Raw genomic sequence first — 14,431 nt, 5'->3', positions numbered from 1 at the left:
ATCTTTGGGCTAGCAAAATTCGAGCCGCTGTGGTTGCATACATAAATGTCCGATAACTGGGAGCTTCAAACTGAAGTATTCCTTTTTTAAAAAGCTTCAGGTTTTTGGGGGAATGTTGTTGTTGTTGTTAACTCATTGTAAATCATTTCCCAATAGCCTTTAACTTTTTAAAATGTTCACCACATGTGAAAAAATGTTCCATTTCTCTGCATTTCAAACACAGATCTGATCCAACTTTGTACATCTTGACCAACCTACTCAGGGTTAAATACCATCTAGGCATCATTTTCATATAATTCTCTTTCAAAGTATAACGTGGTAAATGTCAAATCATTCTTCCAGAGTTTCTCCCAGAGGTTTAGGTCTATGTTATGCCCTGTATCCATAAAATGAGAAAGAAATCTTTATCCAGACAAGGAGTAACAATTCAGGAGTTCGCAGGGCTAAATTGATGAAGATGTCCCAACAAATTTCTCCATATTCTGTACATGTGTAGAGCGAATTTTGCAAAATGTTTTTTTTAACAACAAAGGATGTATTTGGACATAAGCTGCACTATGGTTTAAGCATTACAGGAATGAGCCAAGGCTCTTTTGTCCCCTGTTCTCTAGTGCAGCTGCAAGGAGATTGGAAACTTGCATTTTAGATTGAATACAGTTTGCCATGCCATCTAAATCTAGGCAAAATGTGATTTGCCTTAACTATAGCTAGTGGAAGCAAGACACCTTCAAAGTTCAAACTATAGTGTACCATAGTTTGTTTTTACTAGCCACAGTTAAGATGAGCCAAAGTTTAAGATCTGGAAGACACAGAAAACTAGTTATTATTGAACATAAGTGGACATTTTAAAATTCCTCACTGAGCCAGAACTAGAAGAGATAAAGGACCATACAAAGCCTGAGGGGAGCAAGGAGCCTAGACTCATTTTTTGTAATGCTAAACTATATTTTAATATTACACCCAAGACAGCCCACTCTTAGTTCACATGCTTATAATATCAGAAATCTGCACATAATCAGTATTTCTTCCAGTATTTATTTTACAGTTACTGAAATTATAGAAATACTCAATAATTTTAATGATCTGTTGCTTTTTTCCTGATATATTTTTCAGGTAATAGATATCAAAATATTCAGAAAATCAAATTAACCATCAGGCACATTTTAGTTTTTCATAAATTATTAATTTCAGAATGCTAATTAAAGAATGTTTTTGTTTTTTTTTCCCAAATATGCATTACACCAACTCAGAAGGTACACATTACGACAATGAGGAACTTATTGTTGGGAGCAAGGGAGAGGAGAATGAGTAAATCCCATTGCACAGGAACAACGGCACTTCAATCAGAAATGAACAACTTTAACTGGTAACTCTTAAAATGTCTGCCTAGCATTGCATTGCCAGAAAACTGTATGTAACCCGTAAGTATATGCTGTTGATACTCATCACTTGAAAGTTAGTAGGTAGGAAAAATAGGGAGGAAGAGTTGTCTTTCAAGGTGAACTGTAAGTCTTCACAAAGCCCCTAGAAGATCCTGAATGAGCTAGGTATTTAAGTAATAGTCTAACTTTAAGCACATGAGGTGTTCAAATGAATCCACTCAGTTTGACTTCAGTAGGAGGTCTCACTTGCTTAAAATAGGTACATAATCAGAGACGAATACTTCAATTTTCTGTTCCCTAATGTCCCTGGAATACTGCAAATAGCTTTAATTGTATCCAAGACTTCCAATGAGCATCACAAAGCACCTCAGGGCATAGTCTTTTCCCTTGTGCCATTAAATAGGATTGCAATATCTTCATTTGATAAAATAGCTCAAGCAGCTCCAAGAATATTAATTGTTCCTGTGATTCGGGATCTTTTATTTCCCTTTTCTTCCCTTCCCCTCCCCTTTTATGAAGATTACCCGCTCTGAGACCCCACAGCTAATTCTCCCCTGGCCTCCTCGCTGGCCCAAGTAGGACCAATTCAGCCAGCTAGCCCTAGGGATTATCTAATGCTTATTTCCCCCAACCTGATTTCTGAATTTTGAATTTTATTGTTATTCATGTTTTTATACTGTATTTTATGCTGTTTGTTGTTTGCCGCCCTGAGCCCAGTTTTTGTTAACCGCCCTGAGCCCAGTTTTTGAAATGGGAATGGCGGGGTATAAATAAAAATTTATTATTATTTATTATTCTGAGAGAAAAAGGGAGGTGTTCATGGTGAGTTCCAGTACCTCTTTTTCTAGAAAAATAGCACTGTTTCTAACTCAGCAATCCCACACACTCACCCACTCATACCCACAGTGTAAACTGACCAGAAATTGCACATGTTCATCTAGCTCAACGGAAGACAGAAATGCTAGTAATCTTCTCTTTTAAGAAGAACATTTCAATCTCCTATAGGGACGCATTCATACCCTACACCAATTTCTCTGCACAGAACATGTAGTTTCATTACAACACTAAATAAGCTTGTTACCAGTGCTGCAAAAATCTCAATGTCATCTTGACATACAAGCTGGCAAGACAGGAATTACGATATGGTTGCACAACAAAATGCTGGGTTGGCTGAAACTGTGTCTGGGGGTGAGGGCAGGTAAATAACACTTCCTCCTCCCCCAGTCACTTGAAGAGTTCTACCATAGTGCTGTATAAAGGGCTAACTGACCAGCCCAAAGCTAAGCACATTGTACCTATGTACTACAGGGTGTGTGTGGTTAGAATAGGGGTCCCTATTCTATTCTTGTCTCTGAACCAGGCTTCCTCAAACTCAGCCCTCCAGATGTTTTTGGCCTACAACTCCCATGATCCCTAGCTAGCATCCCAATCAGGGATGATGGGAATTGTAGTCTCAAAACATCTGGAGAGCCGAGTTTGAGGAAGCCTGCTCTGAACCCTTCCTGCAGTTGTATCCATAACTTCGAAAACAGACATGCAGGCCAATCCTGTTCATGTCTATTAAAATATACATTCTGTGGAGTAACGAGGCTGATAGGACAGTTCAATTTGTGTGCATGTGAACAGTTTCAAGTAATCAAGGTACACATACTACATAAACAGTACGATTTTTCTAGTCGGACAGACATCATTTTCCTCAGTCTATCAAGGGAATAAGGTATGTGTGCGCATGCTTCCTACTCCCTTCACATACTTCTGGTTTATCAAACCACATTCTGCTGTGACAATCAAAATGGAAAACTTTTTGGATTCATCTCTACAAACCAGAGTCGCAAACCACTGTTTGATCCCAGTTTGCAATCCAGGTTTTTAGGACTTGATCAAACCATAGTTTTCCAGTTCAACAACAAACTGAGATTTGATAAACTAGTAAGCATGCTATTGAGACCATAAGAAGAGCAAAGGGGAAGGGTGGAAAGCACATGCACATAACTCATTCCTTATTCTAAAACAATAGTTTGGAAGATTAGAGAACATTCTAGACACATTATGTTAACTCATATGAGCACATATCCAAGAATCAAGTGCAGTGATACCAGATATAACTTAAATTATAATTTACAAATATAAACCAGAAGTAATAAAAGTATCAATCCTGGTAGTCTTGGCTTTAGGTTCATAATGGATCAGTCAGCAGAGTCAGCCAAATCCCATTCTGTTCACTTTTACATTAAGCATTACCAAATTTTATGAAAGTTGCTGCAACGTGCATTTCAGTATTACTGCAGCCTTGTCAAGTTCTGAATTTTTTAAAAGTTGGGAACTATGGGAATTGGATAATATGACCAAGTAAAAGAATATTATGAAAACAGCTTAATGGGAGAGACAGACCACACAGAAGACAAAGTTAGCAAGAAAACAACAGAAAATGCCCATAGGACCCAGATATAATAAAGTTAAGTGACAATATTCTCTGCATCAGGAAATAAAGCAGGAAGGCTGAACACTGAAAATGCTAGAGGCAAACAAATAATTCTAATAAGTGAGTACTAAAGAACAGGAAATGAGTCAAGAAGTAGAGGAGCAAGACAAATTAAAGATCCCAAATGCTTCCCAAGAGGCGAACAAAATCAAAGCTTCAATTTTGTTAAGCATAAACACATACAAAAGAACTAACCAGCAATGTAATCTAGCCAGTTTAACAAATAGCAAACCCTTGGGAATATTTTTGTATTGGTTTGTTTGTTTTTTTCATTTAAAGACGTTCAAAGAAATCCTTGCTAAAAACTGGGAAGTCAAGCAGCTAGCCAACTGGAGGTTGACTACATCTCTGGTAACTTAAAAAACAACAACACAAACAACAGAAAAAACCTAGCATTGTCCTCTGCAAGTTTTAAATTTATTGCCTGCAGTTCTTGGTATTAGAACTCAAGTGTATGGAAAATAATTTTGTATGAACAGAACTAGCTTCCTTATCTGCCCTCAGAATCTGCAATTTATGTCAGAGCCAAGTCACATGTAACTCATCCAGTAATCATTGTGCACTGTGTCTGAACAGGGAGGCTCCATTCCTAAGTATTTTGACTTATGTGCCTTAGGGATGCATCTTCTCCATGAATGCATCCTATTCTTATTTGAAAGAGCTATTAAGTGCTATCCTTTCCTGCCACAAAGAATCCCATAAGTTTATTATGCATTGCATAAAGCAGTGGTTCCCAATCAGCTATGTGGAACCCCTGTTTTTCAAAAGCCAAGCCATGGGAATGCCAGTATCTTTGTGGTAGTTTGTGATATGTGAATGGTACCACCACACCCTCCAACATGTTCCAGTGCAAAATGAGGGTGCACATCTTCTGGGTTGCGTTCCTGTACGAGTCACACTCATTTTGGGTGGACCATGCTCTCACCCATTTGTATTATTGATTGACACAAAGTTTGAGTGCTTGAGTGCTCACTCTCCACTCCATTCATACTAAAGGTATGTGATACACACATACATTTGTCCTCTGTGAAGGTGTTGGCAAGAGTATTCAGGGGCTTTTGAGAAACAGTCAACATTTAAAAACCTTTGGTGGGAAGGGTTGCATTACCTTAACATGAGTCAGCTGTAGGTTTTTCTTAATTATTATTTTTATTTCTTCTATGGGGAAAAAGTCTTGCTGATGCTTCATGTGGGTGTTCTGAGCAGCCAAGTAGCATTCCTGAGGACAGAATGCCCCTTGAAATGATGCACCGTACCCAAGGGCATTCTTGAAACAGCAGCAAAACTTTTTCCTTATCAAAAGGAGACAATAATAAAGGGAAAACCCATGATTACTTCTCCATGGGAGAAGGTAACCACCACCACCACCCTGCCTTGAAGGGTCTAAGACTTCCCACCATCACCCTGAAGATGATGAATCAATCTTCAGGAATGCCTTCACCCCTACAAAATGCTGAGAAAAGCTGACAATTACCGTAATAATTTTGTACTAATTCTATCACTATAATGAGGTTTTGAATTATGATTCATGGCCTGTAAGTGGATTGTTTGAAAACTGATGTGAATTGCAGCAATGGCACTACTTCCATTTTTGTTTGTTAAAGTTTTTAAAAAACAAGAACAAAGGAAATAGAATGTCCCAGTCCATACAAAATGACATTTGCTTAATAAACCATAGTTTGTTAAGCCACAAATGATTGGGTACAGTGCCTGAGCACTTGAGCATCCTTGTGGGCACATTTCCCCCTTCAGATGAGACCAAGAAGCATGTGGGGCAGAGCTCATATGTCTTCTGTTGCTACCTTCCTGGGAATATTGGAAGTGGCTCACTCTCAGCAAATAAACTGCTCAAGTCTGGGAGATTAGCTACATGCCTTGAAAATTTCTACCTGGATATTTTCACTGAAGTACACTGCAAACACACACACACAAAAACAGAAGGTCAAAGCCAACAGTGATTTACTGAAGGATAGATATTAGTGCTTTCCAGAATTCCCAGTGCAGTTTGAAAGCACACATTCTTCTTCAGGGGAAATGTTACATGTTTTATGCTTGTCGTAGGGTGGAAGCTGCTTCTATATTTTTCAGGTTTTTATTACCTAAAAAGAGAATGTCCGAATACCAAACGCATACAAGAAAGAAGAAAAAGTATATTGTGTCAAATCTCCCCCCTTACCCAGAACTTACCTGACTTTGGAATAGGAAAAATGCTGATAAAATATTTTTACAAGCTTAAAGTCCAGAAATGGAAATATGGTTTTGATTTTCCCAAGGAGGAATGGCTAACACTTTTCAAAGCATGGGAAAAGAGATAAAGCTGCAACCAATTATGTTCATATAATCTTGAATCTGCACTCAGAACGCAACCGCCATTGTTTGTCACAATGTAAAGTGTCTGAACCCACATTATTCTGTACAGTTTTGCCATATTTGCTGTATTTGTCTACAACTAGAGAAGCTCCAGGTCCCAAAAGATTCCTAGGCAAAAATCAAAATTTAAAAACCATTGTTTTGCTCTTCTGCTTGCTTCTACACATCTAATCTATAGCATGTAGCCACTTTAGAGCAATCCAAATATAAATCTGGTCTCCTTTCTGTTGTTCAATAACAACGCCCCGTTAAGACTCAAAACATTTTTTGCTTATCGATGCTGTGCTTATTTGTCTTCTCCTTGACATTTTCTAATTTTTAAAATGCAGTCTTTTCACCTGTTTAATTCCTCTGAGTCTCCATGCTTTGCGGCACTCTGATTTGAAAACCAGGCAGAAGTTAATGAAAAGTATACGTTGTGTTTGCCAGTTCATCTGATTCTCATTAAAGTTCTGAATTCTTTTGGAATGTTATGCAGTTGCAGAGAGATAATGTTGTAATACTAAGCTCTTGGACAATGTCACAAAGTGGTGAACTGACATCATGCTTGAAGAGGTAACAAGCTCAACATCTCTAAGAGCAGGCATAGGCTAATAATAATAATAATAATAATAATAATAATAATAATAATAATAATTTATATCCCACCCATCTGGCTGGGTTTCCCCAGCCACTCTGGGCAGCTTCCAGCAGAATATTAAAATACAATGATTCATCAAATATTAAAAGCTTCCCTAAACAGGACTGCCTTCAGATGTCTTCTAAAAGTCAGATAGTTGTTTATTTCATTGACATCTGATGGGAGGGCGTTCCACAGGGCAGGCGCCACTACCGAGAAGGCCCTCTGCCTGGTTCCCTGTAACTTCGCTTCTCGCAGTGAGGGAACCTCCAGAAGGCCCTCGGCGCTGGATCTCAGTGTCCTTAAAAGCTCAAAGTTACTTAAAAGCTCAAAACGTTTCAAGTAACAACATTTCTGTTTGCAATGCATTATACACACACAGTGTGCAGGGGATATCTTACATTCGTGTGCTGTGATCACAGCATTACACAGCTCTGAGAAACTGAAATCATCATCTTATTCACAGAGGAGCTATTGTAAGACCAAATGGCCATATCACTCTTCCAGAGGGCATCAGCTGTCCTAATGAGTTCCAACTGTGATATCGAGTGTAAGATTACGTATTCACTAAAAACTGCTCCGGAGGGAAGAATAAGACTTTTAGATATAGCATGACTGGAACAATGAAAAGGCCTTATCTACTGCATACCCTATCACAGCTCAAACCTACATGATAAATGCAGCAGGAACTTGTCCTGCATTTGTATCTGATTCTTTGCTGTTCAGCAGATCCGAAGTGAACCTCATGTATACACAGCTGACTAGCTGGGGGGGAAAGCTGTCTCAAGGTTTTATAAGGATGTTTCCACTGTGCTTTCCACTATGATAAATGACAATGATAAATTACTTCCCACCCACCCACATTACCCTTAATTTTTAATATATATTTTTTGAAAGAACTATGCAATTACCGGTATATATTCCCACTATGCTGACTAACTTCAGGTTAGGTTTTCACCACTGACAATACTAAAAGAAAAGTTTGTCTGTCTATATTTACTCTGAAAAAAATATTTGCTTATTTACTATACAGATTTATAGCCCATGCATACTTACTATCCCAGGTGGTTTATGATAATTAAAATCACAACAGTAAAATACAGCAACAGTAACATCCAAGGCTACAAACCCAGCCTGTTTTATGGAGGCAGTGGTAAAAACACCTCAGGAAACCCTCACTGGATACAGAAAATCTAACTAATTACTGGCCAGTTGCCAGTCTCACCTTCTTAGGCAATGTTCTTGAATGGGTAATTGCAGATGAGATCTAGGGGCTCTTGGAGGAAACTGATTCTCTAGATCCATTTCAATTGGTTTTGTTTAATTTTCCCTAGATCCCCAGTAGTAAATGTTGAAATCTTACTGGGAAACAAGGGACAGTTATTCTCACCTCCCCGCCCCACCCCCAGTGATGTTTTAGTTTCCAAATAGACATGACATAGGTTTCTAATTATCAGGGTACGTTGATCTCTTGACTTTCTCTGGAATGGTGAAAAATGAGTATAACACTGCAGTCGTGCTACTTTATTAGCACCACAGCTAATGGTGCCATTTATAATTTAATTGTTTACTATCCTGGCACTGTAGAATGCGTAATCTTTTGAATAATTATTTGGAACCATTTCAATCACAGGCAAAAAATTAGCAGTTAATCATCTGCCCTGATTTCTGCTTTCTCTTCCATACATCATCAATATCCGTGATATTTCCTTAATAGTCTTACGTTGTTTAACTTGTTTTTTGCTGCTCTCTTTTTGAGTGGCTGGAGCAGGAAGAGTTATTTGTTATTTTTGTAAAGTTCAGAGAAGCTGAAAGAAGACTGCTCTTTCACTAAACCTCTGCAGGCAGTTTTGGTTAATTCAGGTGGATAATGTGGTTAGTTCTATACCTCTCAGATGACTGGGGTGCAGCTGTAATCATCTGAAGTTGCCCTGAACCTCCTTCCTTGCTAAGGCTGCCATTGCCACTATTGCTCACTATAAATAGTTAAAACAAAAACAAAACAATAATAGTGAACAATAATGATGTTCAGGTGTAAGTGCTGATTATTATATGCCTAAAACTGCACCTCACACACCTGAGCGGGAAGTATCAACAGGCTATGGGAACTCTAAGGTTTGTAGAAGTATGAAAGAAAAATTGGGGGGGGGGGGACCTAAGGAGACACCTCCACCCCTAAATCAGTCCAACAAGAACTGAAAATGCTCGGCAGCCTCAGAAAGAAAAATGTTTAATTATTTTTATATATTTTTTCAAAACTCCAAAAATGAAAAGGAATGCAATGTAGTGTCCTATAACAGGAGCACACTATGCTGCAACCTTTTGTAGTGCAACTTCAAATGACTAACTAGTTTGAAGGTCAATATGATTTAATGACATAAATAGATAATAATTCTGTAAGATGCTTATAATAACCAATTTGTATGTCTTTTACTGAATCTGACAACTTGAGCCAGGGCTTTTTTCAGTTAGAATATCCATCTGTTAACAAGAAAAAAGATTAATATCTTATTTCTGAAAGATCAGAGAATTGCTTTTTATTAATAATACTTTATGTGCTGTCTCCTTTATTCTGAATTTGAATCAGTGACCCATCACTTAATATGAACAAATGGAGCTGTCAAGTGTAAAAACTAGCACAAAAGGAAACTGTTGAGCCCCACAAGCAGCACTCTTTATTTTATTCAGAGAGAAGGCTGGTGTGTCTGTGTGTGTGTGTGTGTGTGTGTGTGTGTGTGTGTGTGTGTGTGTGTTTGCATACTGATTATTTGGGAAGGGGGGGGGGACTAATGCAAGAGCAAGTGTTATCACGTGCCAGTGACTGACTTGAATAGGAAGGCATGCAAACACAGCAGAGACACACAGGTAGCAATACTGTAAAGATATGAAACCACACATTTACAGATGCAGTGTATGAGCATGCAAGACATTGTTTTAAACATCAATATCATGTGCTTTTTGAAGAGAAGGATGCAAAAAGCAAGAAATTTTTTTAGGTGCAGTGACCTTTCAAAATCCAACTGAGTACCTCTCAGGCAAAAATATATATATGGATTGCTCCACTTCCAAATGTCATTCCCCTATTGTAATATTACACTGCAGTACCACTACCATTAGGGACGCGGGTGGCGCTGTGGGTTAAACCACAGAGCCTAGGACTTGCCGATCAGGAGGTCAGCGGTTCGAATCCCCACAACGGGGTGAGCTCCTGTTGCTCGGTCCCTGCTCCTGCCAACCTAGCAGTTCGAAAGCACGTGAAAGTGCAAGTAGATAAATAGGTACCGCTCCGGCGGGAAGGTAAACGGCGTGTCCGTGCGCTGCTCTGGTTCGCCAGAAGCGGCTTAGTCATGCTGGCCACATGACCCGGAAGCTGTACGCCAGCTCCCTCGGCCAATAAAGCGAGATGAGCGCCGCAACCCCAGAGTCGGCCATGACTGGACCTAATGGTCAGGGGTCCCTTTACCTTTTTACCACTGCCATTGAGCAATACATGAGATGCACTGCATTTAAGGCCTCCTTGTTTCCTGTACAACAAGCCTAATTGCCATTGATTTGTTTAATCTATGCAACCTTCAAGACTCAAGTCATGCAATTTGCATGTACCGGGCCATTAAGAAACAACTGATTGTGCAGATGCTGTCCTCCCCACCCCCCACCCCTGGCAAGCTGTGTGTTAGTTAGCAGAAGAAATAGCAGAGTTGGGTGGTGGAGGTTATAGGAGGTGTTATGTCACACGGGAAAAATGTGTCCATTTTGAAAAAAACAGAGGTCGGGGAGGGGGGGAGCAGACAGATGGGAAAGAGTTGTTTGGAGCAAGGGTTCTTGGGAAGAAGGGCGGAGCCAGCACTCCAGGCATAGGCCGTGCAGGGCAGAGATGTCTGGGAATCAAATACTGGGCTGCTGTGAAGGACAGGATCCTCCTGAGATGTGAATGCTGTGAAATCTCTCTCTTTTGAAAGCTTCCAGTGTACATATGTGTAAATAAATCATATTTCAAAGATGCTGCAGACACCGCCACACCTCATTTTCCCCAAAGGAACACCCTGGTTGAGTGTCAATACCCCTTGGTATCTTGTGCACTGCTCAGCAGAGGTTGGGGTGGCCAGTAACAATATTTTACCTTTGTGGCATTTGAGAAAGCTTACAAAAAACTATTTACAAAAAGACAAAACAAAAAAACAAAAAACAAAGCATACTTAAATTAGTACAGAAGACCCAGCTAGATCCCAAAATCCCTTGCAAGCAGACTGACACCTCACTTCTTTAGGAAGACTAATAATGAGGAGCACTGATGAATTTCTTCTGGTACCAAAGCTACAGAGCCAGAACTGTAAAGGTCCGGCTCTTTGCAGAACTTTAAAGTTACTCTGGAAGGTGAGAACAAGGTTTTAACATGCAACAGTTAAAGAGAAATGGTTCTGTCAGAACTGACAAATTTTTCGAGAGTATTTCAGGTTGCATTTTTGAAGTTGAATGCTTAACATTATCATTGTTTCCATACGGTTGCCATTCCTTCTTACCAGCTGCATATTCAGAGTTGCAACAAATAAGCCAAGTTGTCTTTAGACAGAATAGACAGATGTTCCAGCCAGTTTCAGAGGCAATAGCAATAATGTAAATGTGTTAGTCAATAATGTTTCTTAAATAAGCTCTCTGCACTTCAAGGAATTGCATGTGTTTATCTAGAACTAGCAGAAACGCCTCCAAATGCTAACTGGTGACCTCCCTGTCAGAGCGAAGGAATATCAAGCTAATTACAATTATGACTGCCATTCAGTTATTTATGCATTAATGAGCGAGTGAAATTACAATGAAGTCACTTGTTAGCATTCTAAGTGGCATTGTGCACAAAGTCATTGCCTACAGAAGATGCATAATTGCCATCAGTTGAAACATCTATGGGGTGGAGGTGGGAAGGGATAAAACAAGTACAAAATTACTAACAAATATACTGCCAATTTCTCTTCAGAATTTCTCATTTCAGGATGACAATAGTTCTGGCCTCACCACCACTCCAGTTTAATGAGGAAAGAGAGTTGCTGTTAAATATCAGACACAAAACAACATCTTGAGAAGGAGGTGGATGAGAAGGGAGATGCTGTGAGGAATAATAGGTGTAACAGCACTGGCTGGCTATAAACGTTAACAGTTTCTAGCCTGTTTGCCCTAAGTATGTGCAAAAAGAAGGGCATGTGAACAAGGAAAAAATAAATGAGACTCTGCATCTTTATCACAGCAACACTTCTATTCTCCTTTAGCTCATCTACTAGAGTCATCTAAGTCTTTTTTAATGCATTTTTTCCTAATTTGCATAGGAAATGTAACAGTTTCAATTGCAGAAGCTTTTGAGAACTGAAGGAGGGTGGGTGCAGAATCTATTGACTGAACTTCCAAAACACAGATTCTGCAAACTGTCATATATCTAAACCACTTACTGTAAAACACAGTTGTTGACATATGAAACACGAATTTATATAGCATGCCATGATACACTCACTGTTCAAAGACTACCTTAGAAAGAACAAACGTTCCTCAAAAATGTGTAGACCTGGAGAGTTTTTGTTTATTTTTACAGATACGAGCACTCCACAAAAACTGCTGACTGACCAAATTGCGTCTGGACTGAATATCAGTATTTGTCAACATTATGACTTCAGGATTAAACTCCAAAATATCCTTACTTTTGACGGTGGCTGTCCGGGTACAGTTGTAAAGGATAGCGAGTTCCCCAAATACCTTGCCAGGTCCCATGGTGCACAGTTTCACACCTTCCTTTGTCACTTCAACCTTTCCATCTGTGAACAAAGAACAGTTCCACATCACAAAGTTTTTATATCATTTAGAATTTGTTCTGCATAACATTTCATGAGCATGAACTGCTGTAACAGGAGTGGGGAATTTGTGATCTATATGATCACAGCTTCCCCATCCCTACCCTCTCACATTGCATAGATGGTGAAGAAATCAATGTGGCAATGATGCCATGCTTTACAGTGTAAGTATGCTTTGTTTTCCATTTGTTTAATATTTCAATCTGTAGTTGAGGGAGGCACTTCCACATACATATACATTCTACATATCCAGAAATGATCTTCAAATGACATAAAACCAAAAGCGGATAAGCTTTGAAGATTGGGAAACTGTGCATTAAACAACAAGCAAACTTAGACACTAATTCTTAAAGTTGCAAAATTCTTAGGGAGACCAGACTGAATGGTAACAGTTCATGATGAAAGGGAGCCAAACAAGGCTGATATCTCAGCCTCGCTGATTGAGTGACCCTGCAATCCCAACTCTCCCTCTGCTGTTGCAATGGTGAATGGCAGCTGAAAAGTGAAAGTTGAGGGAGTGGAGTCAAGTGCAGCTAGACTGAGCAGAACCAGCCAAGCTGTCCCTTTTTCTACTGTTTCTTAAGAGCAGGCTTTCCACCAGGCTGCAGCAGAGCCTGCAGCACTTTCTCAGCAGAGTCCGTGGAATGGGCCCTAGTTCCCATCCCCACCCCCTAAATAAACATATTCCTTGGCTGCCAAAGATGTAGACTCATAGTGTAAGAATCTGGATACATCATTTGGGAATTACTTTTTACTAATTCCAGGGACTGTAGTAAATAAAACAGACATCGAAAAAGTCTAGCCTCCCACTTTTTTTCTGAACTTGAAAAGATTGGACACTGACGTCTTCCCAGAAAGCACAAAACTCACATATGTTTTAGTTAAATGTCATGATACACAGTTCAGCAAGCCCTCTTCTTATAAAGCAACCTAAGCAACTAATTTTGGTCATTTTAAAAGGGGGAAAATCCTAATCCTTGTGAACATTCATCCATGAAGAAAGAAGCCGTTCTCAAAAGAAGTTATTTTGACCCATTTCCATTGCATAGTTTGCATTTTACATTGTATTTGCATTCAAAACAATTAAACTAATTTTATCATGTCTTTAAATTAAATTAAACTAATTTTATCAAGTCTAAAATGAGGCATTTCATATCTAGAGGCAGAAAGACGCCATGGCCAATCTGTCTACTTCAAAGTGGCATGATACACCAATGTATTTGTATGCCTTAGGTTTGACTACCAAAAATGCAAGTTCCTTAGAGCCCACTTAATGTGGAGTTGCCCAATCACCACTCCTTTCTGAGCAAAAAATATTTTTTTGAGTAAATATGTTCTGCAGTTCTTCATAATTGAGGGAATTAATGTTACATCTGTGTCAACTTCAAAGACCTGTGACCTCCCAACCAACCAGCAAGTCTGGCTTTTCAGGCATTTACTAAATATATAATTATCCACCACTGCAAGAGCAAATCTATACCAATCACAAGAAATTGGTGGCAGATATATTGCAACAGCCAGCCATGGAACATTTCCATCTTTACAAAATTGAGTAACCCAGGTAAATTCAAATACACTGGGAGATCATTTCTGAAGCTATATGTATTTTAGAGAGTCTCCAGACTGCACTTACAGAAACACTGTGTACACAAGGAAACACGAGTACATGCAGGACCACAAGGGCTCTTGGGTGATGCATCAATGTGCTTAATGGCAGCCACATGTTCAAAGGTCTTTCCACAAAATG

At 39.2% G+C, this 14,431-nt stretch overlaps 1 protein-coding gene across 5 annotated transcripts in view; it reads right to left on the bottom strand.

Moving 5' to 3' along the window:
* PRKG1 (protein kinase cGMP-dependent 1) overlaps positions 1-14,431 on the bottom strand; it is a 599,721-nt gene that overhangs the window by 319,883 nt on the left and 265,407 nt on the right. For all 5 annotated transcript variants that reach the window (XM_028729654.2, XM_028729658.2, XM_028729655.2 and 2 more), the window contains one exon: positions 12,535-12,648. In XM_028729654.2, coding sequence (XP_028585487.1) covers positions 12,535-12,648 — 114 coding nt within the window. The remainder of the gene's footprint in view (positions 1-12,534; positions 12,649-14,431) is intronic.

The sequence above is a fragment of the Podarcis muralis genome, chromosome 6, assembly GCF_964188315.1.
Source record: "Podarcis muralis chromosome 6, rPodMur119.hap1.1, whole genome shotgun sequence".
Taxonomy (NCBI): domain Eukaryota; kingdom Metazoa; phylum Chordata; class Lepidosauria; order Squamata; family Lacertidae; genus Podarcis; species Podarcis muralis.
The sequence above is the reverse complement of the archived record's forward strand: the minus strand, read 5'-3'. Positions and strand labels throughout refer to the sequence as shown.